Source organism: Bombus pascuorum, chromosome 5, assembly GCF_905332965.1.
Source record: "Bombus pascuorum chromosome 5, iyBomPasc1.1, whole genome shotgun sequence".
In the NCBI taxonomy this organism is placed as follows: Eukaryota; Metazoa; Arthropoda; class Insecta; order Hymenoptera; family Apidae; genus Bombus; species Bombus pascuorum.
Genome location: NC_083492.1, coordinates 11,411,971 through 11,438,858, shown reverse-complemented (window position 1 = coordinate 11,438,858; position 26,888 = coordinate 11,411,971). Strand labels below are relative to the sequence as shown.

The following is a 26,888-nucleotide window of genomic DNA, read 5'->3' as shown; positions in this document are numbered from 1 at the left end:
TCGTTGGGACGAACATAGAGATTGAACGAACACAGGAGGAAGATGGGAACGGGTTCCAGGTAGTCGTGATCGTAGCACGCGCCGAAACACGACACTGATCGCTCCAAAGAGGCCATATATGCGCTCGCATGTGCGATTCGTACGTGACGCTGACGCATGGCCAGTGAATTCCGCGCGTCTTGAATTGCCTATAGACCATCGTTTCCATGGGATATCCTGCCTGGCTTCGAGTAAACTCCGTTTCCATTTTCTATCAGTTCAAATTCAGAGCAGTTGTTTGTTTCGCAAAAATCGAAGTATTTTAACACGGTGTTTTCGAAATGTTCCGTGCGAAAGAATATCGTTCATTCGCTAGGTATGCGACACGACCGAGAAAAATAAATTTCATGGAAAATCTGCCTAGAACGAAATGTTTGAAATGAAAAATTATTAACATCGGGAACCCAGATATTTTATCTCATTGCATATTCCACTGGTGATTATTTTAGCTTCCTTATTTATATCTACTTTTTAGTTAAATTATTTTCATTAGTTTCATTAACTATTTTTCATTGAAGTACCGAATGTACTCTGCGAATGAGTCACCTATTCAGTCGTGTTATACATAATTTTTAACAATTGTATCGAGTACAATACTTTCCGAGTCTTGAGAGTTTCTTAGGCGTTAAAATAGCTCCCTTATATAAACATTACAATTTCATTATGTAATTATGACATTCCCATCTTAATAAACATCCTCATTTATAGAGTTAACGTTTAAAGATTTCTAGAACGAACAATTTCAAAAATGTATCACCTCCGTAGAAAACCGACGATGTTACCTTCAATTCTCTGTTTAACTCCTCACGAAGGATTATCCCGTTACACCATGAATTTTAAATTTTACCTCGATCTATATATCTGTCAAAGCGAACCTTTTAAACGAAAGGTCAGAGGTATTCTTTCACAAAGCTCGAAGCTTCGATTTCTTCTCTGGAAACCTCTGTTTTTAACTATAGATATATCCACAGATTGGAAACGTAATAATAATTTACTCTACTTTCGTTAATCAAAATTTGACCTTTTACAAAAGAAAAAAAAAAAAAAAACTCTAACCTCTTTGGCAGTTCGTATATAGCTCAGAGAGTATCCTTTTTATCCATTTTACATTTCAAAACTATCGATCGGTGATTCTGCAATTCGAAGAAGCAACGTTATACATACATATAACATCGCGAGCACGAGGGCAGTCACGATTCAAAAGCGGCACGAAATCGATCGATGGAAACTGCCTAGACTACCGAGGGCATTAAACATCGATCCCCCTGGGAAAATCGATTTTTTCCAGAGCCGACAGTGCACGCGCCAGAATCGCGTCCTGGTCGAGCAAGTTTGTTTTCGGATAGCCGTCGACCGAAAGAAAAGGCTATTCGGTAAATAAGCGGTGAATGGCCGCCACAAGGGGAACCAAGGTGCAGATGTCACGTTGGGGAACACCTTTTCTGGAACAGCTGTTACGTCGATCTACGGCCTAGGAAAATCCTGACCTTCCATCTCTTGTTTCACCTTTTATGACCCTAGTCGATTATTAAATCTAAGAATTCAATTCTGAAAGAGGAGCTGCTTGTAAACGTCGAATTCTCGGACATGTAGTTTGCTAGCTCGTAGTTTGACTACTTGATAGTTAGCAAAAACTGTAATTGCTTGTTTTGTCGGTTGATTGAATTTCTGAAATTGCTCGAGGTTTTGTTTCGACTAGGGAATTCCTATGATTCTTCTGGTTTCGATTAGGGAATTACGATATAACGAAGGTTAGATGTGCTTATGGCTTTTGTTGCAGTTCACGGTGCAGTGAAAAGATTTAAATTATGTGATTTCCATCAGGGAGTTTTAGTGGTTCTCGCAGCAATTGTGTTAAACGTTCTTTCGAATTTTGTCGCAATTTCCGATGAAATGAAAAAATTCCAATTTTGTGATGCCGCAAATGTTTAAGATTTCTCTGATTATTTTACGTAAATAGTGTTGCGACGAAAGCGGAAGGCACATGACAAAATATAGACGGATACAAGGACAAAATAGATTTGTCGACTTAATCAGGTAGTAAATTATCGAACGAGTATGAAAGAATCGAGCATGTCCGATCATAGTCAAAGTAACTCTCTAAATACCGAAGAGGAAGAGCGGCGGTGTATTCGTTCCTGCTACGAACGTTGATTTTCACGTCGCGTTCTCGCGAAGGCATTGTCGCGGTCGCTGGAAGCGCGGCTCGAATTAAACTTCACTCAGGTCGTTGATAAACGAAAGGCGACACTGGTATGTTTTACGATAAGCCCGATCTCTTCGAACGACACGGCTCGGTAAACGTTAACAAGAATTCTTTCGCGTCGAACCAAGGAAAAAAGAGTGCCATCGACTCCCGGTGATCGTCGCGAGTCACGACTCTCGTTTCGATGTTTCAGAAGCGACTCGCCTTCATCCAGAATGAAAAACGTCCAATTTTCCCCGTTATTTACCAGAGTTCTTTCGAATTTTCTTTCCGCGATGACTTTGAGCAACTTGCCTGACTTTTCGAAATATTGTCCTCGTATCATCTTTCTTCGAATTCGTCGAAAGATTTTAAGCTTCGAAAGTTCTTTCAAACCTGCAAAGTAACAAATTCCGACAATTACAAAATATCGTTCAATAATTGACATATGTACCTTCTACTCTAACAAAAATTTCAAAGATTTCTTCAATCATCTGAAACTTTCAAAGGGACTCGATATATGCTGATTAAAGTTACCTAAAACGAAAATCTTCGACATATCAACAAAAGAATAAATAAAAGAAGAAAAAGGAATAAAAAACCTTAAAGTATCATCGAATCTGTTCAAAGAAGCTCGCTAACGAAGTCGATTTCGCGACGAACATCATCGAATCTCCTATCAAGGGTTGGGCGTAGGAAAAAGAGAAAAAAAAGGAGAAATATTTCCGGAAAGTTTCGTGATGAATTCTCCCTGAAACTGCCTTCCGCAAGCTGACTCATCCTCCACGTCATGCATGCGGTATATGTCTATGTACACCACACGGAACACGTATTACACAAAGTCTCTTTCTCTCTCTTCATCGCATTTGCAACACACACACACACACACACACACACACACACACACACACACACACACACACACACACACACACACACACACACACACACACACCGAAAGAGAGAGGAAAAGAGAGAGAGAGAGAACTAACATACGTACGCAGCCACGAGGTTGTAGCGGCCCTCCTTCCTCTCTCTTTCTTTCTTTCTCTCTTTCTCTCTGTCTCTCGCTTTCTACCCTCTTTTCCAGCACGTAGACGTAGCGTAACAGGGTTCTCAGTGGGAACCGGCTTACTGTTACGAGGCATACATGTCAGTCTGCTACTGTTACGTACGTGACTCGCGTATGTACAGGCTGGTACCACCAACGTGGAAGGGGGATGATTCTTCGCGAAGGGGCAGAAGGGAAGAAGGAGAGAGGAAGAAGGGTAACAAAGAGAAGAGAAAGAGGAAAGGAAAGCTCGCGTCGGCCCTCAACACTTTTTGCCGCACCGGCTCGTTCCCGTTCCGTTTCGTGTTAACACTCGCGCGCACGGTTAATGATTAGTTCGCGCCGCGTTTCGCCGGATCTACCAGCCGCTGATGGCTGTTATTCAACGTCGAGATCGGGACTCGAACTTGTCAGTCGTAACCCTCTCCACCCCTAGGCGACTCTCGTCGTATTCAGGTTTTCTTCGATTGAGTTCGAGTGCCTCGATGGAAATTGTTTATTGCGACATCGAAACGACAATTTCAAGTGGATTTCGTGATCGAACATTGGATTCTAGGGGTGAGTTTAGGATAGTCGCGTTTCTCAAGGGTCGTAGTTCGTTGTTTCGCACCGATTAGCCGGCTTGTTCCTTAATAAACGAGTTCTATGATTATGATAACGTTTCTGTAATAATATTTCTGATTAGAATTTGTGTATTCTTCGAGACGTTAATCTCAATCACCACGAAACTAGTTTTATTGCTTTTGACTTTCGTCTCGTTTCCTTTGCTTGTTATTCTATTTAACTTTGATAGTTATCGATGAACTCAAAAAAAAAAAGAGGCGAGATGTTCCTTCATTGCGAGTTTCCAGCACGAACCAGACTTGGGAACAATTTACAACTTTGTATAATCATTTCATCGTATATCCGGATGATTATCCAATACTGGTTGGTGAAATTGCTCGGGACGTTCGTTGAAGACACAGTGGGGGATGATCGAGTGTCTTTCAATTTCGTCTGAAACGAAGAAACTTACGAGGAGTGACTTGAGAACGCACTTCTTGAAGCGGTTTAAATACTTCGTTTAGAAACTTATCTTTCGAATTTCGTTTAGTTGGGTCCAAGTATCCTTATCATCGATTACCATACTACTATAGATACTATCTGGTACGAGAAGAAACATCCCTTGGAGAAATATCTTCAACTTCCGCAACATGACAAACCCTTGTAAACAGGAGATTCACCAATTAGAGTCGTATATAACGCAATTAAAAGCATTACGGACTGGTGTTTTCGAAAAGTTTTACATCTAGATTAAATTTTATGTTCAATGTTCTGCGTAGTCTGTTTTTCTTTCTATATAATCTTGGTCATTTCTGTACAGTTGCCAAAAGCATCAGGAAATTGTAAAAAGATTTAAAAATGCAATTTGTTTTCTTCGAGATGATCACTCGCCTTTTCTCCTTACATCCCATAAAATAAACCAACGAGAATCACTCGCGAATGCCCCCCGACATCGTTCGAAGATCGGAAGTCTACACGGAAGATCGCAGCGAGCTGGTCTCAGAAGAATCTGCAAAGCTAAAAAGAAAAGACAAAAAGAGAAAGGAAAAAGAAAGAAAAGAGGAAATTGTAAAGAAACACGCCTGGTCTCGAGGCGTCAAGCGTGAAATCGATATCTCGTGGGGTTCATCGAGTCCCAAACAGCCGGAACACGTTTTTCCGAATACCTGTTCGTCTCGAGCCAGCCAAACAGATAGACAAAGACACGCACCACGAATCGATCTACGTTTCGCGATATCGGCAATTGCAATGGTTTCGTTCCGCGTTTCTTTCGCCGACTTTTCCTTTCAGTTTGCCCGCGAACACCTTCCTTCTCTTTCCCTTCGATCGCTCCCTCCGCTTCCGGTATCTTCGATGGAAATTCGTTTTCTACCCTTTGCTACCTCCTCCTTTTGGTTTTTTCTGTTCATTTCTCTTACCACTCTATTGTGTTTTGTTGCTTCTATTTCTTTTTTTTTCAGTTTTACAGTGAACTGTTTTTTGGAAAGTATAACGTCAACCGGATGGTGTCTTCGAAGTTGAGGTCGGTTATGAATCGCGATAAAGAGATGATATTTTATCGCGAGGGGGATGACAAGTTAGTCAATCGATCTTTCGTATTGATAGAATCTTTAGAAGTTTTCAAGTAACGAATAGGACACGCGTGGAGATGGAAGAATCTTTTGTATAACGACGAACAAATGTAATATTTTTAGACGAATATTTGCAACGATGAGCGTAGAACATGTGTTTGATTTTATAATTATAAGCCACCTTTTCGATAATGAAATAAGGATCGTGCTTCGAAGACGCCCTCGATCGGCCAACCTTTAGTTTGTATCGATAAGTTACCGAGTACCTCTTAAGCGAACGCGTGACATACCCCTGCTTTGTGTTTTATTATTTCTTTCTCGGCACGTTTTGTCTCTTTTCCCGATTTTCTTCAGTTTGTTCGAACAAGGAAACGGAGAACGAAGTCACGTACTACGGGAGAAAGAACGATCGGAGAAGAGAGAGAGAATCGAAACGGTCGCGCCGCACCGCTCTCGATGATTTTCGTCGTCTCACCCTTCCCTTAACTGCACCCCGGCGCGAAATAAATATCTGAATCGTTTCCTGGCGTCTCATTAGTTCTGCAATCTTTTCGTTCCTTTCTTTGCTGAAGATTCGCGTCGTAAATTTGGTTCTTAAGCTTATTTAGAAAAGAACATTTAGAGAATTCGAAATTCCAAGTGTAATTTTGGAAATGTAAATACTTGGAATTTTTGAAAGTTGAAAAACTCGAAAATTTGAGAAGTTGCAACTTTGAAAATCGTATTTGAAAATATGGCAACTTGGGAATACGAAAATTTCGAAACTCGAAAATTCCAGCGTTAGATTTCCAACATTTCGGACGTTCGAAAATTTGAAATTTCGAGCGTTTGATAATTTGAAAATTCAAGAAAATTTGACTCGATCTTTGACTTTAATGCAAAGAAATTCAACTTTCACGCATGAAACGAAGGGCAAGGGAGGCGTCGAAAATCAAAGCGCGGGTGTGAGCGAGACGCGAAAGAAATTACAAGGCGAGGGTATACCGCGCTATGACGGAACGTCACCAACGCAAACTGATTTGAAGTTTAAACGCAAGGTGTGTGTCTATCGGTTTGGTTTTAGCCCTGAGCAACTGCTCTGAAAGCGGAGGCGAGCCGGAAGCCATGCTGGATATCCACCACCCAGGAACCGGTCTCGAGTCTCATCATCAACAGTTTCACAACTCATATGGTAATATCAAAATACATCACTTTAATATTTTACTTAAATTACACATCTTCCATCGTCAAATAGATAGACAGACAAATAAAAATATAACTATGTAGATTATCCTAAAGAAACCTTCCCTCTTTGTCGAGGGTTCGATCTTTATATCGCAACAGAATTTTCCCTTCACCGCCAATGAGCTGATGATGAAGGTAGAAATATGTTTTATTTAAATAATTGGAAGAAAACGTAGGAATCATTCGTAATGTTTTTATCATAGCGCCTTAGAAGCTGCAAATGTCATAAAGAATAGATTATTGATCGAAATCGCGAGAATTTTATTCTAATGTCCAATCACCTCTGAAACTTAGCAATTATTCGCAAAATCTTGTCCTTTTAAATATTTTTAATGAATCTAAAAGCTAGATAAACGATTACATCCTTAGCGTAGCCATTTTAAAGTCCTTTTAGACTGATCATTCAGCTATCTTAATAGTAGATTCTCGTGAATGCTTGATCCAGCGTTTTGTCGGCTATTCATATCTTACGTCGCGTCGCGTCGCGTGGAATCGTGGGTGAAAGCTTTTGGGGAACCAAGGCATATCGTTCTCATCCTTTTCTTTTTATTTTTATTGCCTTTCCTTCTTTACTCAACATATGTATCATTCATACAGATTTTTCGGTCTAATCGATATTTCAAACGATACTTGTCGCGTATAATCTCAGGGTAACCATTTAATAATTCGTCAGCTGATAAATTGGGTCGTGAATTTTCGTTCTCTGAAAAAAAAAAAAAAAAGGGTAAGAATCAAACGAATGCTGTCCCGTTAGAAATTAACCAGTGTTATTTGGGTTTAGAACGAGCTGTCTGTTAATTTCGAATTAATTAAGGATACATAGATTTCTATATTCTAAATTTTATAATACATCTAACATTATTCATTTTTTCAATGAACTTATATTCCTTGTAATTCGTTTTAGCTATCGAAAATGTTAAAACTTTCTTTTCATCACATCTCACGATAAATATAAATATTCCAAAAATTATACAGGGTTTAATATTCCGATAGTCTGTGCATGATAAAAGTGAAAATGTATACACGTACAACCGTCCAAAAATGTCAGGATGGTCATTGTTTCGACTTCCAAATTGGAAAATATTAAATATATAATAAAGATATAAAGATATGGGTATTTGCACGATAAAGAAAGTATATATACGCTTCTATTATATTAATCTTTTTATTAAAACATGCGTGCAATTAAAAATTCGCAACGTACACGAAATGTCAAGGTATTACAGAAGGTTGTACAGAAAAGGAGAACATTAAGATAAAAAGAAAAGCAAACTTCTAATTTCGAAAATATTTAAAATGACGGATGAATAATATATAGCTTTCTATTTTTTTTTTTTTTTTAAAGGAAAGGGCATTATTTCATTTTCCTCATGAAATTATTTGTATCATTCACAGTTTTATTATTATAAATGGAATCACTGTCAAAAATTACCGGGGTAACACGTCTTCGTCTCGTGGATCTAATAACGAGTACGCTATAGCAAAAAATTGCACTTTTAACGTTCAAAATTTCCATAAATTTGCGACGAAAATTATATGATCGACGAAAGGAAAGAAAGAAATCGAGATTATATTCCGTAGATTGAAATATGCGCCAAAAATTCAAATTCGGAGAGGGGAGCGCGCGATTTCAAGCGACAGAAGGAAAATCCGCGTTATCTGGCACAATTGAATTAATTAATCGGCCCCCGTTTTCTATCGATCTAGTCGTCATCGAGGCGTTGTGAATAATGCGAAGCTCCGTTGGCCGTGCAGTATTTTGATCCCGCGAATCGCTCGAGTTCTTCGGATCCTCCCTGAAAATATCGCAATCGATCATGCCCGCTGAAAATTCTGACTGGTAGCCGCTATCGATCGATCTTCGATCAATCCTCTACTTATTAACTACGACTTATCAATTTACGAAAAATTCCACCAAAAAGAATTCCACATACATTTTTACATTTACTATTAACAAATTTAACTTTGCTGTTATTCTAGAATTTTTATATGTCAATTGCATTCTCGTTTTGACAAAGGAAAAGATTTCAAGAAAATTTGAATATTTAAACAATTTTTTTAGCACATAATTGAAACGAGGAATATATCGAGGAGTATATCGATGATGATTATAATATAACAATAAGCTAACGAAAGTTTTTAACGATGGAAACGTACAACTAGGTTAAAAGTGATGCAAAACGCACAGCAAGATCAACCCTCTATAGCACTTTTTAATTTGCAATGTACATGCCTCCATCGATCTTTATTTTTGAAATTTTATTTTATTTGTCCTTTATTTAATTAAAATCCGTTTTATTTATATGTTATTCACCGTATTAATCAAAGTAAAAACCCAAGGTCCATCGCGATCTTTATCTTTACAAGTAAGCAAAATTCCAGTTGTAGGGGGTTATAAATCTCAATATACGAATATCATCATCATCATTATCATCGCCATGGATTTAAACACTAATAATAAATCCATCTATACGATTCTCCACCTCCGCGTTTTGCAATCTAATCACCGATTCATCGTCTATGCCGTCATTTACTCCACTCAAAATCCAAATTCAGCTCCGTGTAACTAAAGAAATCTCGCAAAAAAAGAGCATCGTTCCCCGACGACCAATTCGAACTTTCATTTTTCCTCTGTCGTTGTAATAGAGAACGATGCCAAAGAAAAGCACAGAAGAGGCCGACTCGGGGATGGGTAGAATAAAATCAGACTACCGGATACGGGCTCAAAAATCCAGCCTTCTCGTCGCAATTCGCGGAAGGAACGAGTCGGAGCTCGCTTCGATTCGGCTTGTAAGAAAGAGCCGAACGAATGAGAAAGTCTAACGTGCTCCTCTACCCTGCCGAAGTTTAATTAGGTGCGCCTGCTGCCTCTGTGTGCTTTTGCGTGCGTGTGTGTGTATGTGTGTATTGCACGCGAGCCGATACACCACGGATTGCCAGTCTGTATCGAGGGAAATGGACGCTCGACCGGTGCGGTGGATTCGCCGTCGGAAGAGGGTAGCCGGCTTAAAAGGACGGCTGTTGGGGGTGGCTCTCTCTGGCACACGTACGCACTGGTACACGTACATTACCGCGAAAAAGTTACTCCGATGACACACAAGCTTCGTTTCGTCTCGAGCTCGATGAATCACCGCTGGTAGATTCGAAGTTTGTGTTTTTAACACTATAGCTAATAGAGTGACCAAACTGATCACTTGATAATTGAAATTTGATAGATTTAGAAAGGTACATTTGGAGGAATTTCAATGATTTTTGAATAAACGTTTGTTTTCTCCTTTGAACTACGTACAGCTTTAGTTTTACATTATTTTTTAAAAGCATCTGAACATTCGTTTATCGTAGACGAGATATATTTTAATTACAATACTAGGGGTAAATCGAACTGCGATCTGTACACATTTTCGTAATGATACATTTCATACAAATGCATAAGCGTTCTTAATCCAATTATCAATTAAAAAAATTATTACGAAAGAGAGCTAAGTTCACTACATGCTATCATATCGCTTTATCCAAACCACCTCCAAATCTTACCCGCTAAACATGCCTCGCCCGTTTGCTTTGTATCCGATAACCTTTCCTCCATCGTGTATAACCACCATAATCATCGTCGTCTCCCTATACGCGAACTTTTGGCCGGCAATGTACCAGCGCGCGTTCGAGTGGCTAGATTCAAATGGACTGGTGCACACGTGTGCATCGAGGATGTACGTGGGCGATGGGGTGGTCCGGAGGCGGAGGATCACAGAAATGGACCGTTGCCTCGAGCACGAGTCGCTGCTATGTCACGAGGAGGCGGAAGAGGAGGAGGAGGTGGGAGGCGGAAGAGGAGGAGGGGGTGGGAGGCAGAAGCGGGGACGGAAGGGCTCGACTTTTGTACACGTCAGATTGAAATTTAGCGTAGGATTTGAATGAGGCGGCCGAAGAGTAGCGAGATTACCTTCCTCGTCCCTCTGCTTCGACGTGCCTCCTCGACGTTTTTCGTCCGACTTAGCCGTCGTTTCGACGCCGATCGATCCCTTGCCTTATACCACTCTCCCGATTCTCTATTTTCTCCATTTTCCCTTTTTTTTACAGCTTCTATCCGTGGCTGTCGTATTTTTTTTATTTATCTTGGTGGAACGTTGGGATTAGAGACAAGTCGTCATTGGGAGCTGGAGATTCGTTTCCTTTATTCGTCACCTTGTTGTTTCAGAGAATGGTGGAATTTTGTGAAACAGGGTATTTTGGTCAAGTTGGAAGTGGAAAGTTTTTTTCCAACCAGTTTGTTAAGTGTTTTGTAGGGATAATTGGAGATATTTTACTTGGAAATAGAATATCCCACGTAAAAAAGATTAAGTCTGAATGGTTAGTTACTATGTTAAGTGCCACGCCATTTTAATGATTTCCACTTGTCAACCTTTTATTTATGATAAATATGACGATGTGCAAGATCCATGCAAGATGTATGCAACGTTAGGCATATTATCCAAGTATCTGATGTAAAATTCCATTGCTTAACAGGCCGAAAAATCTCCGTATGTTCATCGAATTGTTCGCTGTATCTTGGAAAATCGCACTTCGTGCGTTCCTCCTTCATTTACCAATCTCGTCAGACTCAACAGAAATTCGGTCAAATGTTTTCACTTCCATGACAGTCGCACAGAGAAACTGTCAGCCGATCGTCAAGCCTTCCAATCGTAAGGTACCGGTAAGTGAAATCGGTAGCGCTCCTCGAAAATATTCGCTCTGACTAATAATTAGTTGATTGTTAATGAAGTTAATTGCTATCGCACGCGGTTGCTCGCTGCGAGATATCGTCGGGCATCGTTGACTAGTGTCAAACGCACGCCGCGAGCAACAATATCGCGTGTTGCTCACCGCGCGACCGCAAAAATTCCAACCCCTTCTGCCCCTTTGTACCCTTTTTGCCGGTATGGTGATGCGAATACACGCGGAACAAATTTTTGGCATTTAGATAAATCGTCGTACGTTGAAATTCTTGTCTTTCCTTTACTGATTCGGCATTTTTCGATCGTCGAAGAGGAGTTAATCTCAAGACGACAGTCTGCGCTCGAAGACGAGGACGCGGTGTACACAAAGTATTTAAACGTACATAAAAGATTGGTAATATTCTAACGTTAAAGTTCACCTTGCTTATCTTCGTCTAAACGAAAAGATTCGTGAGAATGCACTATCCAAGAGGATAAACGCTCTCTAAGCGGTGCGACCGAAGATCTCGAGAGTTTCCTAAACTTTCCACGAAATTTCATCGGTGTCGCGACTCTTTTAAACTGCGCCAATTAACGCGGTGTGTTTCGAGGCAAAGTTTCGTCGCTCGTGAGAGGAGAGAAGGGGTGGAAGTAAAGAGTTTAAGCGGCCCTTAATTCGCGGGGTCGATTGTACGAAGGACGACGTGGGAATCAGGACGGATGTCTGGCGAAAAGTTTCGACGGAGGGACACTTGTCTAATCAGATCAATTTTTCGATAATGAAGCGTTGTTCCCTTTTGTATCCGCCGGGGTGGACACTCCACGTGGGGCGGCGGATCGGAAATCGAGGTGGGACGCCTCGTCTCTGTTTTAAAATGTGTCTCGAAAGTCGTTAATGCCTTTAGAGCCTCTTCGTGTTTCCTAGATATCCGATGACCAATAGGCACGAGGCTTCTGACTAAGGGTATCTCCGAGGGTACGGAGTAGACGGAATTCCCTTTTGTCTTCTTCGTTTTCTAATTTTTACTAAATGCTGTAGAAACAGTTCTTTCATTTACCTTCACAAATAAATGAAGATATATCTATTGTCATGTAATCTCTCCTTGAAACTCGGTTGTAACGTAGAGAGAACGCAGTTTACTCATTTTTATTAAACGCTTTATATCTTTTAAATATTAGGTTACGGCATACGAAGTCTTTGCTGTATCGATCTTTTATATTTCTCCTTTTTTATTATTTTTTTTTTTGTGCAACGATCAAGTCATGTTTTTAGTCGGATCGTAGTTCTATTTCAATGTAATTTGTACAATAACAGACATTTTTACAATATCGTAGTTTAGAAGACACGGTATAGATACGAGTAAAATATTGTATAAGATTGTCTCGATCCATATCTTTCATACTTAAAAAACTTTCCACTTCAGAATCTTGTTTTTAGCTTAACGACCTCGAAAGTTTTCCCATTTTACAGATATTCTTCAAAGAACAAGCTTTCCTGTCTTAGTTTGATCATCGATGCCATCCTTACAAAAATTTCGACGAATTTTATTAAATTATGCTTGACGTAACATTTAAACTTTCTTTCTATATTTTTACCTTTCACTGAAACTGTAATCGCGGATGATTCCGTTCAATCGAAGAAAATAGCAGTATTCCTTCTCTCGGCGCGCATCTCTCTATAATACGAGGAACAAACGTCCCAGGGAAGATATCAGTGATTTTTCACGCAAAGGGGAGGCGACTTACCTCGCGGCCCACTAAATAAATGCGGTGGAAGCTCTTCGAATCAATCTTAAACCGTGCTCGCGGATTGCTTCGACGACGTTCGAGGGTTTAAGTGAGTTTGAACGACGCCCCCCCCCCCCGAGTTCCCAACCCTTCCCTCGACTTTCGTAACCATGAACGCGGGTACGTGTGAAATATTATTGCGACATTTATCTCGCCGACACGGAGGCATTTCCGAGCAGAGATTCCAGGAGCGTAGAATTTTCTACAACGTGCCCCGGAATCTTCGATCAACTTCTTCGAGTATTTACGGAGATGGTAGAAACCTGAAAGGTGCACACCAAACGCATCTAGATTAAATCTATACGATATGTCCAACTTTTAAAGAAACATCCGTGGAAAAGATACTGTTTGACAATTCTTTGTTCGTCTGTGAAATTATATTAAGTTAAGAACAGAAAGTAACAGAACGTAGTTAACTGTTTTCAAGATTGGATGAGACGTTTTGTAAACGTTCTTTTACAAGCCTCGCCTATGCGTCTGAATAAATTAGTCACTATTTCGTACTATTCTTAGTTAATTATAATACAACTTTAAACAAAATTATCTTACCGTGTTAGAAATCTGGTTATTTTGTTTCACGCGATCATTCATTTTACAAGGAAGCGCTCCATTCAAACAGCCCGATACATTTCCCGCTATTTCGTCGGAACTTGGAAAATTGACAGTCGTTATTGGACACGTGGAAACGGATACTCGATAGGCGAGCAGGGTCGGTCGAATTATTTAGTTACGTTGATTACAGAATGGCCGCGTTAAGGTCCGTCGAAAATGCGCGCTGATTAGACGGCTTTGTTATCGACGTTTCGAACGCTCGATTAACTGCGCTTCGACGCTCGAAAAGTTCGCATCGTGAAAATTACACGACGCCCAATTGCCCAGCTGCCTTTTTAACACCCGGAGTATATCCCATGGAAACTTCTTTGTTTCTCTTTCCGTGTTCGATATAACACCTTTGCTACTTCTCTCTCTGTCCCCCTCGATAGTCTGACCGATCAGCGAATTCGAAAGGATGAGTTTAATTTATCGATCTGATTATCGGTATGATCATTCGTTCAAGATCGATTTACTTCGTTCTATTATTTGCTAACCACGAAATGAATTTCACTAAATTATGCACCACGCAGCAGCTTTTCGCGTGTCTTAATCATGAGCAGACGTTGATGTTGATTGACACCCTCGTTCGATTGATCAGTCTCGTGAATTCTCTATTTGGTTCTTCGGAGACCAAATGGTAAAAGAACGATCGCTGTTGCTGTAAATTCGTTGAATTGGGAGATTCCAAAGTGAAAAATTAATCGAGGCAGAAGATTTTACACGGACATGTAAATATTTGAAATATAACTGAAGCGAAGATAAGGTTTCCAAAATAGTTTGATTTTTATGGAGATCCTAAAATCACAAAATTTCAATTAACGTTGGTAGCAGAAACTTAATAGTTGAAATCAGACGAATCAACGTGACTGAAAATCACCACTCGAGGAACCTAAAGAGGCAAATGGAAGGCAGAAGGAAATGATTCGTGGAGGCAGAGCAAGTATCGCGAGCGTAGGGTAGAAAATTCCGTGTAAGTAGGTAGAACCAAATAAGACAAAGTTGTAGAGGGTTGAGTGGGGTGGTGTACGAGCTGGGGTGGACGGGGATGGTGCGATCTAACGGCGGCGACGTAGTTGCTTCTACCGAGTAGTTGTGTAACGGAGGCCACAGGGACGGCGACACGGAGGATCGGAGGGTGCTGACGGGGGTGGTGGTGCCTTTGTAACGGCGCGGGGCACCGTGCATGTAACGAGTTTCCAATAATGGCTCAGCTGCGTTACGCCATTGGCCGCTAGTTTCGTTGCCGGCACACAAGTCGAACCAAGAAACCTTACCGTCCACCCTGTCCCCTCGACAACCCTCTCTGAATCTTCGATCTTTCGCGATTTCAGCACTTTGCACGACTTTTCGACCGTTTCCCTCTCCCTCCCTTTTATATTTTTCCTCTATATCATGGTTGTAGGTTGTACTACGGCCGATCTCACTCTCGTTCACTCTCTTCTTCGTTGCTCTCCCATTGTCTGTTTATTAAATTTGTTTAAACGAGCCAAGAATTTCAAGGAGAAGTTCGCTGTTAAACGTTCGATTTAAAACATCGATTCGGTCTGATTGGTGTTTTTCAGCGCCGAAGCGGCGATTCCTTCCAATTAGGAGTTATAATTTTTGTTCCGCAGTCGAGTTCCAGGATCCCGAGCCACCACCCCTCTTTTCATACTCGCTTCCTTTCAGACCTCGGCCACCCTCGACTCTTTCACCTGCCTTATTAGACGGCAGTCTTTTCTTTACTTGACGATTCTTCCCCGGCCGTTGCTTCTAACCGGCAATTTTCTTCCTCGATCTTTCAACCCCTTTTCGAACTAGCTTCGACGTAACTTCGGCGTCGATAGATCTTTTCCGCCCTCTCTCTCTTTCCTACCTCCATTTCACCGGCCATTCCTCCGTCTTTTCCTTCATCGAATTCCGTGGTTCGATTCAATCCACTATTTTCGTTTGTTGGCAATCTTTTCCCTCTCTCTCTCTCTCTCTCTCTCTCTCTCTCTACGTTCTATTTCGATCTTGACGAGTCGATTGTGTTCCTCTCGCGACTTAATTACCCCATTTCTTTCTTTCTACCAAGGATTCTCGTATTTTACGGAATTTTTCCGTTTCGGCTCTTTGATCCTTTTGTGTGTTCGTTTCCTCCACCGCGACTTTCGTCGAGTTCCTGGACTAGTCTCCGCACTCTCACTTCCGTTCTCCAGTTGCTGCTAGTTTGGATCTAGACACGCGCCGCACAGAGTTACGGTTGTTTAAATGGTTCCACCGCTCCTCGATCGATTTTGTGACTCGAGTGCATGGTACACACGCTGCTCTCTTAGCTTGGAGCAACTGGACGCAACGATGCGGCTAATTTTCGACAGCAGACCGGTCTTTGACTTCGACGTAAAATCGCCCTACACGGGTTGTCGCAGTGTAACGGAGTTTGGAAACGATCAGTCGTTTATAATGACGTTGGCCGATTCTTACGTGGGATCATCGAAGGCGACTCCTTTGATGTCGCTAAAGTATAACTTGTCGAGTAATTCCCGTAGAATTTTAACATAAAACTATTTTAACAGAGTTTTAATACAATAACAAACTTATTGACAAAGTGTAGGTTATATAACTTTTCGTAAGATTGCAAGGAAACATTAGATCGTTCCAGCATGGGTTGGATGTAATGTGGGTGGAAAGAAATTTTTATGGAATCGTCCGAGTAAAATTTATCGAGTATAGAATTATAACGTATATTGAACATTACAAGAGAGTTCTGGTCTACAACCGTTCCAACGAATTGCAAGGGAATTTACAATTTACAAGGGCACGAATTAGAATTTTTTTTACCAAAATACGCTTCTTGAGCTTCGATTCTTCGCAATTCCAGTATCGAATCCAAAAAGTTCGTCTCAGAAAGCCATGCAATTGCATTACTGCATTTTCAAGCTAAGAGACCGCTAATCGTTCTCTTCTAGCTTCAAAATCCCTCCCGAAGCCAGCTGCGTCCGATGGACTGAAACGAGACCGTTCCGTCTCGAACGGAGAACAATGTTCCTCCGGTTTCCGCGGCTAGGAGTCTCTACTTTGTCGCCGCGGAACGTTCGGTCATTGATTTACGATGTTGATTTATTAACCAACCGCTTCTCTGTTCTCTCCATCCGTTGCTGTGTTCTTCCTTGCCTGCACGTAGCCATCGTACTCTCGATGCTGGAGATTCTCTGGTCTCGAAACGATCCTATCGTTTCATTTCCTATCGGCGGTTAGCATTACGCTATTATTTCGTTCCGCGCGGTAATTGCACGGTCATCGTGCAACATTCGACCAGGCGAAATTATCGGTGCTCGCACAATAAAGAAGAGGCCGAGGAGAGGGAGCTATAGCAGTAGACAGACCGTAGCAGAGATTACACGGTGAATAGAAGCTATCTGCTATCGCTGCTCGTCGCTGCTCGCAGTGTCTCCAACGAATAATATGTATACGTATATATGGTTGGAAAGGCAATTACCGATCGCACAATGCCTCGATTCGTTGGTAGCCGAATCGTATGCGGGAAAGAAGCCGATGCAACCTCTCCATATCTTCGACGGTTTCCACGTCGATGGCGAAACGGCCTCGACAGACCCCGCTCTGGAACAATTCGAGGAACGTCTCCAGGAAACGATGAAACGGATTATCGACTCTCATCGTTGGTGGGTGGGGTACTTGTCGCACGAAGGCAACCGTACGCGACAACAATAACAACAAGAATAAGAGAGGAAAGGACGGAGCAGAACAGAGAGCAGTCAGGACGAAACGAACCAAATTCATGCATCCCAGGTTTTTAACGAGTACCGAGTGCCGTGGCTCGCTACGTACGGGATTTCTTGGCCGACTTTCACGGCTATTATAAGCTCGAGTATTTTCATTATACATTTTTTTTCTTCCTCTTTCTCTACGGCCACTTCGCATTGATACGCCTCCCTCTCTGTTCGCCGCTCCATCCTCGATGGATCCCTTTTCCACCCTACCGATACAGCGTCGCGGATCGACGTAACGATCCACTTATGGAAAATGCCACGGCAGAAGAAGAAAAGCTCTTGTCGCTTCTACTCGGACATCAGACCATCCCAATCACTTCCTCCTCCACTCTCTCTCTCTCTCTCTCTCCTTCTCCTTTTATCTTTCTGCTTCTCTTTCTTCCTCTCTTTCTTTTCTCTCTCTCTCTTCTTCCATCTTCGCCGCATTCTCTCTATTCCGCCTTTTTTCGGAGAGAATCCTCTTAGTGCTCTGGTGGCTGGTCGTCCTCTATACTATCGAATACCGTCCCGGTTTATAAAATCGCGCCTGTCCTCTGCATTTACATAGATTGCCCACTTTGTCCTCCTTCTTCGACTTCTTACACCCTGCTGGTTGCTTTCGTTTCATTCCTTGAACGTGATAATTTTTCTCTCCGTGGAAAATGATCGAAATTTGAGAATATAGATATAATTTGAACTAATGTAATAGCATTTGGAATCGGGAAATCGTATTAAGTTGAAACAAAAGGGCGAAGGTGTCGTTTCAACGATATTCTTCGTCTTGCGACTACGAATTATCTTTCTTCGATACATTTTTCCATAGAAACATGATGTGTTGATTGAGAAAGATAAAGAGAGAGAGAGAGAGAGAGAGAGAGAGAGAGAGAGTTGGAGAGAGAAGCGAGGTAAAGAGAGACGGCAACATAGCCAGGCCGTCGTAACGGGAGCATCCGACCGCCAATTAATTAGCCAGTTAATTAAACATTTAGACGCCGCTGGCGGTCGCCTAAAATTTAATTCGGCCATTAATTAATGCAGCCGCGGCGCGCGGGCGGCGTTCGAACGGAGCTGCGACCAGCTCGACTGGGGTGTAAGGGGGTGGTAACGGTGGGCGGTTGGCGGGATGGGAGGAGGACAAGCTGGAAAATGCATTATTACCGAGGCTTGGTTCTCAGGTATTCATATTCGGACAAAACCGATAGAGAGCTCGCGCTTATCGGCGAATTTTTCTAGTTGGTACGCTTAACGAGGAAGGGAGAGTTTCGATAACACCGTGTATCGGACGAAGGCCTACATAGGGGGCCGATACGCCGAAATGGGAAGGGTAGAAAAAAATATTAAGCGAATAAAAAGCAAAGGAAAAAAGAAAGGAAGAAAAGCGGGAAACAGGGAAAAAGAGTCAGAGAGTGGCAAACGAAAAAGAAGGAACTCATTAACGGGGTCCAAGCCGAGAGGGATTCGTTTCGTTTGGGGACGGTGGGTGGAAGGGGCCGGGGTGGTGGGGTGGAGGTGGAGGGGGCGACAAGCACATGTGCGCATAATGATCTCCGGCTATAGCCAGGTTATGTCGGCCGCGGGCCGAAAGGTTGCCTTTAATTAGCATAACTACCGCGTACCAACGTTAGCCAGAACGTAGCCTGGCCTAGCCGGCTGGTTGGCTGGCTCTGGCTCTCTGGCTCTGGTATGGTGGTAATATGCGCCCCGACTAGTCCTTGAGTTATTGCCTGATCAATAATCTATATGTAGCCAGCAACAGTAGCGTACACCGTACCGCTACACACCGTAGGGCGAACTACTACCGCCGCCACCGCCGTTTCTGTCCACGTAAAGCCGAGGCTCCGTGCGCTCTCGCAGCCTCCGCGGCACTCTAAGCTTCTACCGATGAATATTGCAGCTGGGGTATCGCTCTTCGCCGATAAATCTTCCGCTCCTACCGTGCAAAACAAACGAACGGAATGAAAAAAAAATATATATGTATATATCTATATGTGTATCTACATACGTATATATTGTATTACATAATATGTGTGTGTGTGTGTGTGTGTGTGCGCGCGTGCGTGTGTGTGCGTGATGGAGAGTATATGCATACGCGGTGTATAGTACGTACAAACACGAAGGGATAGGAGGAAGAGAGAAAAAGGAGTCGGGTAAGGGTTAGAGGACCAACAGAGAGGGTGGCCAAAAACAGAACTGGGCTAACTTCCGGTCCGCGACTGGAATAAGCATTAAGAGCTAGTAGGGGTACACTGGCTCGTATCCGTGTATACATATTACTTCCCACCCGTTTTCGCTCCTACGTTCGCAGTGGGAGCATAACAATGCTCTCTTTCTTTTTCCCTTTCTTTCTTCCTTTCTTTTTTCTTGCTGTTTTATTTCTGGCTCGGTTCCTCTCTTCCTCGCCTCCTGTCCTTCGTAGAAATGGAATGGAAAAATGCATCCAACCGCCACGCCGGTTGAATGTATCGCAGAATTTTTTCGGCCGGGTTATATCGGGACTCGCCGTCGATTTTTCTGCTCCTGGCAGCCTGCTCACTGGATGAAGATTACGTGCACTCGTAGGGGTGGGAGGGGATGGAAGAAGGTTTTCTGCTAGTTTACGTCCGGAACGGTTCGCGGAGACGGGTCGAATCGGTTGATGTTGCCGATTCTATTATGTATCAGCGCTCGTGGCAATACCTCCTGCTAAGATTTTCAATCGCATTGTTTAAATATTTGTTTGTTTAAATATCAGTATATTCTTCCTGTACTTTATTCACAGAACTCTTCAAATCAGTAAATTTCACTGATAATCAACCTTTGGGAAAGAATTTACAAGCATTTTATCGTGTCTGATTCAAGAATTTATTTGTATCGACAGGTATACATTTGTTTGTGTACAAATCACGTATGAAAAATAATAGAAAAATATTTTAACTAACTTATAAATCAAAGGAAAGCAAAAAGAAAAAAAGAGAAATCGAATTGAGTAATTAACAATGTACAGTAGATGTATTCTAGTATTAATAGCTAATACATAGTGTAAAATATTAATATCAGTACTTTTCATATAAACTTTCCGCGATTGTATTTTATTCAGGTTACTTGGAACGCGATAGAATCAGTAGAAACGATCTACCCTGTCGACGATCGAAATCGCGACGCGACGGTGTGTTACGCGGATTATGGTCTGACCTATATCGGCTATTTCTACTTCCACTTAGCCCGGCAGTTTCGATATTCGGACGCCTAACTCGTAACGAAATACTGCTCCACTGTGTACTTACGCGAATTATCGTTATTGTAGTATTAATTTCTAGAACGTCGTTAATATACTTCTACCGAGAAGGTCTGAACGAAGCTCGATACGCGGTGTAGTCTTTTTGTTTTCAGCCAAACGTAGTCTAGTCGTTTATTAAATAACAATTGTCTTTTTCGATTTTCAAGATATTTGAATCAAAAGAGAAGGAAAGGAAAGTGGGCAGATTCAGAAGTAACGTCGATTTTCGTGTCACCCTAATTCGATATCGATTCGAGCAGGAGCCGTTTCGCGAGCAAGCTCGTCAATTCGATGTTCGACGTCACTCGAGCTCGTCAATTCGCGTCACCGTCCGCCGAAATCGATTCCATCGAGTCCGCGAGCCTCTTAATTACCACAATAATCATAAATAATGATTGCGACGCGAGTTACCGCTACACCATTCACGTGCTACTCCGGTATTTCAGTATTGACGCACGAAATACTAAACAGAGAATCGTGAAGACTCTGGCGGACAATAAAATGGCAGAAAAATCTGGGCCACCGTTGAGAGGTTCGCACGAACTTCCAGTGGCCCCGAAACGTCGCGGTTAATCTGATTATGCGCTAATTACTCGTTACGCCATGAAACTTATCATTGGATTTACGTTACGGAGCGCGCACGTTGAATATTTTACAACAGGCCGGACATAACGCAGTCGTTTTCAGAGATCGACTTCTCCACGGGTTTAAACGGCAAACCTGAATCTCTAACGTCCGATTAGATAAAGAAATTTCCGTTGAAGAGTTCTGATAACAAATTTTATATTGGAATGTTGCTTTATCAAATAAAACTTTAAACGTACATAGTTTTTTTTTTTCAAAACAACGTACTATGTAGTTAATAAAGTAGTTTTCTAATGATTCGATGCATTTTTTCATCGATTTCATTTCTACGAACTTTATTATTACAGGCTTATAAGAGTTACTGGTTCTAATATAATGCTTTCAAAATAATTTACGCATTAGTAAGTTATTTATTACATACTATTCACCAAATGCTAGATTTATATTCGTAATTTTCACAGCACTTCTCCCAAATCTAAACTAATATTAGAACATTACATAAATATTTTAAGCATTCGTCAGTTGCTAATGAGATTTCGATATTTTTGATACAAACCTTTTTAACATTCGATATACGTAATTTAACTTTTTCAGAATCGATTTTTGATGGGGTTGGGAAAAAGAATGGTTTCTTCGTCAATTATTGAAACACATTTTTCTTGATCTTATGTGCAAGGTAAAATGGATGGATTTATCAGCGAAATTTGGATCAGTTTTATAGAATACAAATACACTTTTCGATGAATTAGTTAATAATATTGTAAAGTACACAATGTCGCTTATATGCGTCGACCGTGAAAGGGTTAAAGCGAATTTCTTTCTTAATACGATTGATGATTGACGTTGTCGCAAAAATTTAGTGTCTAATATTGGCCCGTCGAATTCTGATTTTTGGGAAAGTAATACTTTGAACGAGAGTTGGTTTAGCGTTGACGTGTTTCCGAAATTTTTATTTTTTAAAATTGCATCTCCTTCCTTTTTTCTCTTTTTATTGTTACAGATAATGGAACGGGGTAGTGCTCTTGCTATTCTTTCTATTAGAAATAATCGAACTCGGTAATTCCTCGGCATTCTTTCCGCCACGGGGAATCGATTTTGGCATTCACGGTATTGTTTCCATTAAGGGCACTCAAACTTGCTATCTCCACGGCGTTCCTTCGATATTCACCTCGATAATCGCACACTGCCTCCCATTAGAAATGATCAAACCCACTGTTGCTTTCTCTGTACATTTTTTCTTCTTTTTATATTAAAAACAATCAACTAACTCTACCGTAACGAGCCTTCTAGGAAAAAAGTCTAGTCAACTGTTCGTTCCATCTATTTCGGGAGAAATGAGAAACTGAATATCAGTGAAACGGTTACGATTCGAATTTTCTAACGAAAAAGTAGAAACCGGAAGAGTGATGTCCTCTGGAAGAATTCGTGTGTTCCAAGGTTCACTCACCCTGGATCGACGCGTTATCGTCATCCTTCGATTCCTCACGTGTACGTGTAGTCGCTAGGCGAGGGGCGAACAGCGAGGGGGTAGAAATGAGAGGAAAATAGAGACGGAAAAAGGGCGAAATAGGGGAAGGGACAACGATAACGAGGAGGACAGAAACGAAAGAATACGGAGTTTGAGTTGGGTATGGGTAAGGGTGAGATAGGGGAGGGGGGATTGGCGAATTGGGGTGCTATCGAGAATTCCTTGCATTTCGTAGCCAGAGTGTACCGGTGGCTACTAATTTCGAGGACGACCAGGTATAGAGAGACGTCGTGGTGGCCTGCGACGCGTTCGAGGAAAAAACGAATAGGTTGGGGGAGGGGACGAGCGATTGGAAGTGGATGGGGGGTTGGGGATGGGAAAGGCGCGGGAATGAGGCAGAGGGAGAAACGAACGAGACCGATTGCGCGAGAAGGCGAGAAAGAGGGAGGCGGAGAAACGAAGAAAGAAAGGGTGGTAGGGCCAGAGGGGGGTGGAAGAAGCAAGAGGGAAAAAGAAAGCCACCGAGCGACCAGTCCGGTTCTGGTTCGACGCAGTTCGGTTCGGTTCCTAGCCAGTAAGCGGTAGATTAAAGAGAAATGGCTACACGTTCATATTGATTTTTGTCCTCAGTTCGCGGGTGGATACGAGAGAGGGTGAGGGTGGCTGGTCGAGGCTGACGGTGAAGCGAGCTCACTCAGGAGGAGGAGGAGGAAGAGGAGGAGGTGGAGAAAGAGGTAGAGGACGAGAAGGAAGGAGACGGAGGTGGTCTATACGCGGGAGAAAGACAGACTCTATCCTCCGGTTGTCGTTCTCTTTCCCTTTCTCGTCTCTCCCTTTCCACCCTCTTCTTGTTCCTCTTTCTCTTCGTACCTCTACATATATCTCTCTGGCCTCTTTCTCTTTCTCTTCCCTCGTCCTTCCCCTGTTTCGTCGTTGTTCGTCGTCGTCGTCGTCGTCGTTGTCTCTCTCTCTCTCTCTCTCTCTCTCGCTGTCTCTGTCTCTCTCTTCCCCTACTTGCCATCGCGTCTCACCCTCTGCAACCCGTGTTTCCCTTCATACACCCCTCGTCCTCCTCTCGATCGAGACTAGAGGTCTTTCTCTGTCGGTTGCGCGAGTCTCTCTCTCTCTCTCGCTTCTCTCGTGCCACCCTTCCCGCGGCTCTCCGGCTTCCTCCCTAGCCTCTTCCTCCTCCTCCCAGCGGCTTCTCATCCTACGCTCTTCAAGCCCCGTCGCCCCCGCGCTTGCCTGTCCGCCCCCGCGCGCCTCCCACGTCCCACCAGCCGGCGCAGGCCGTGGTGCCCGCTATTCGAAGCCCTCCTTTTCTTTCTCGCCGCATTCACTGCTCCCGGACTCCATCCTTGTCCCCGTTCCATCCGACGCGGTCTGTCAGTCGGCGGAGGGTTGCCACCCCCGCCGGCTGAAAACTCGTCAAAAAATATACATTCCACGACGGCCGGCAATACGTCGATGCTTGTAACCGAACGCGTACCGAACGTCGACTGGAAACGGAGACGGATGGAGAGAGAGGGAAGACTAGCTGAGAACGAAAGAGAAAGAAAGATAGAAAGGGACACAGGGTATAAGGGTAGGGGTGAACAACGGAGAGGGAACCCGGAAGGATTGATAAAAAAGAGAGAAAAAACAAGAAATAGAGGAAAAGTGGGAAGGGGAACGGACTGATAACGATGCAAATTTTCCAGGTATCTGCCTCCTAGGGAACACTGGGCTCGCGGTTATTCCGCTCGGGGGATGCGGCAAATGAAGTTGAGAACGTTCGCCGGTTGTCTAGTAGGGGGTGGTCGAACGAGAGACCCGATTAGCCGCGTTCCCCGTGTGTCGTTCAATGGCATCGTTGCTTTCGTGGACACCATACGATCGTGATCAACCCGTTTTTCGAATATCATTAAAGAACGTTGGATAATAGGTCACGAGTGGAAAGAAGAACTCGTCCCAGAAGGTCGTTAAGAGTCTTTTTCAAAAGTTGTCGAAATTTCGTATTCTATCTGTAATTCTATCGGTCTCTAATCGAAGATCGCCTTCTTATTTCTAGAACCGTGCTCGTCGATGCTCGAGGGTAGTTTTCTTGTACCCTCATGAATTCCTTAATGAATCTTACCATAGTCGTGCTGAATTCTTAAAGTCGATCCGTTTTCTAGTCTGACGGTCTTACCGTCCGGGTTTTCTATTTACGGAATCAGGCTGAGCGATCGCGGAGAGGGGGGCGGGAGAGGCGGTTTTTCATGTCCATGAGGTGCCACGAGATAAACAATTAACCGCGTGCGGCGAACATCGTTAGCTTCCTCCGTTCGCGATTTCATTGTATTTTCCCAGCTGTTGAACGATCGCAACGCCTGAAACGACGCCTCGAGCGGGATTAGAATCCGGCTGCTCGCCCATTGCATTTTTTCACCCTCTTTCGCCATTCGATATGCTTATGAAAAAAGGAAAAGGTGTCTTCTTAGATGCACGTTGATCCTCGCGTTCAAAGCGTTAGTTTTTCTTCTCCTCTCTTTTCAGAGGTAACTCTGACGAATAGACTTCAAGCTACATCGCTTGTTTGATTGTTTCCGAAAATATTCGTATTATGTTTGACAATCGATATTCCTGAAAAAATGTCTTCTCCATCAGCATCTTCTCAATATTTAAAACCAACTGGCAATCGAGATTAATATATCATGACTTTAAAACATATTAGAGGCGATTATCGCATTCCGTGGCACGCTAATTTTGTAATATAGCGTTTGTTATACAAATCACAAAAATGTTTAGTAATTTGGTTCCTTTTTGAAGTTAAAATATTAAACGGTTTGAACAGAAAGTTCTGAATGAGCTGTCGGTGACCCACGTGCTATTACCGAAGAATATTTTGGACATATGGTTAGATTTTCGATAGATTTTATTATCCAACGATAGAACGAGGATCATTGTGTCGAGATATGCGAACAACTCGAATCGATTTACGCCTGGCAGCGAGTTCTGTCGCCCATAAATACAATTCGACCGACCTTGCGGTTTGCATTCTAACTCCGGCCGCGGCTGCGGCTAACGTAATTATTGCACCGACTCGGAAATTGCACGTATGGAAAATCAGGTTTAGATTCGGTCCATCCAACAATTCATCGTCATCCGGTCGAAATCGTTCTTCACTCTTGCGTTCGATTTTTCCTTCTCGCTAATTTTATGCTTCATCCACGTTTACTTCGATCGAGGAATGAAAAGAGTCAAGTAGTTAGCAGATCATGAAGCGTACACGGTGTTAGTGAAGTGCACAAGATCGACGTGTACGAAGAGTAGAAATTCGTTCATCACCCATCGAACGTTTGAATTCGAAAGAATCCCCGGGAAAATCGTTGCAGGAGGAAACGGTGTTTGAGGATCGCCGATAGGAGTTCGCGAGAGAGAAGCACGAATCTACCGACCAACCAACCGATCCAACGTACAGACGAACGAACGAACGAACGAACGAACAAATGGAAATAAAAAAAAGAAGAGGAAGAAGAAAAAAAGAAAATATCACACGAATATAATTCTACCGGGCTGAAAGAGAACTGGGAGGTAGGCAGTAGGGTTGGGCGAGGCTGCGGGGCAGAAATAATTTCTTCCTTCGACGCAACTTCGACGGGGACGAACGGACGAAGAGAAGAGGGCTGGCAGTCTCCTCTGGCGGAACTTGACAAATTTTCAATAAGATCGCTAATTGGCCGGTTATTTCATCCTCCGCGAAAAAGAATTCAGTGACGCCGGACTTGGTCTCCTCGCCACCCCCTCCTGGCCAACCCACCAACGTCCTCCACCTCCAGCACCCACCGCCTCTTCCTCCTTCCTTTTTCTACTCCCTTCAGCCCGCTCCCGCCGCCGCTGGCCCGATATTCCCGCTCATATCCCCCGGCTATCAATGTATAGCCGCGTTATCGATCGGGTCCGGCTTTCATTTTTTGCTTATTTGACTTTTCGGCCCGGGCTTTCGTCCGTTCGTTAGCTCTTCTTCGAGGGCCATCGAACGACGCCCCACCGCAAATAATTTTCCAGATAAGCCAGCGCGAGCCGTTGCGAGCAGCGCCGGGCCCGGCCGGAAATTTTTTCGATCCTTCCCGCCTTCAGCGTTCGGAGACAGCTGCACTAGCATAGGTTTATTTCCAAATTTTCTGCTTACGACCATTGT

At 42.8% G+C, this 26,888-nt stretch overlaps 1 protein-coding gene across 4 annotated transcripts in view; it reads left to right on the top strand.

Annotated features, from left to right (window-relative positions):
- Positions 1–26,888, top strand: part of LOC132906722 (one cut domain family member 2-like) — a 262,308-nt gene that overhangs the window by 8,976 nt on the left and 226,444 nt on the right. For 2 of the 4 annotated variants that reach the window (XM_060959162.1, XM_060959164.1), the window contains exon 2: positions 6,453–6,560. The exons of the other annotated variants lie outside the window; for them this stretch is intronic. In XM_060959162.1, the coding sequence (XP_060815145.1) occupies positions 6,453–6,560 (108 nt within the window). The remainder of the gene's footprint in view (positions 1–6,452; positions 6,561–26,888) is intronic. 4 annotated transcript variants of the gene reach the window in all.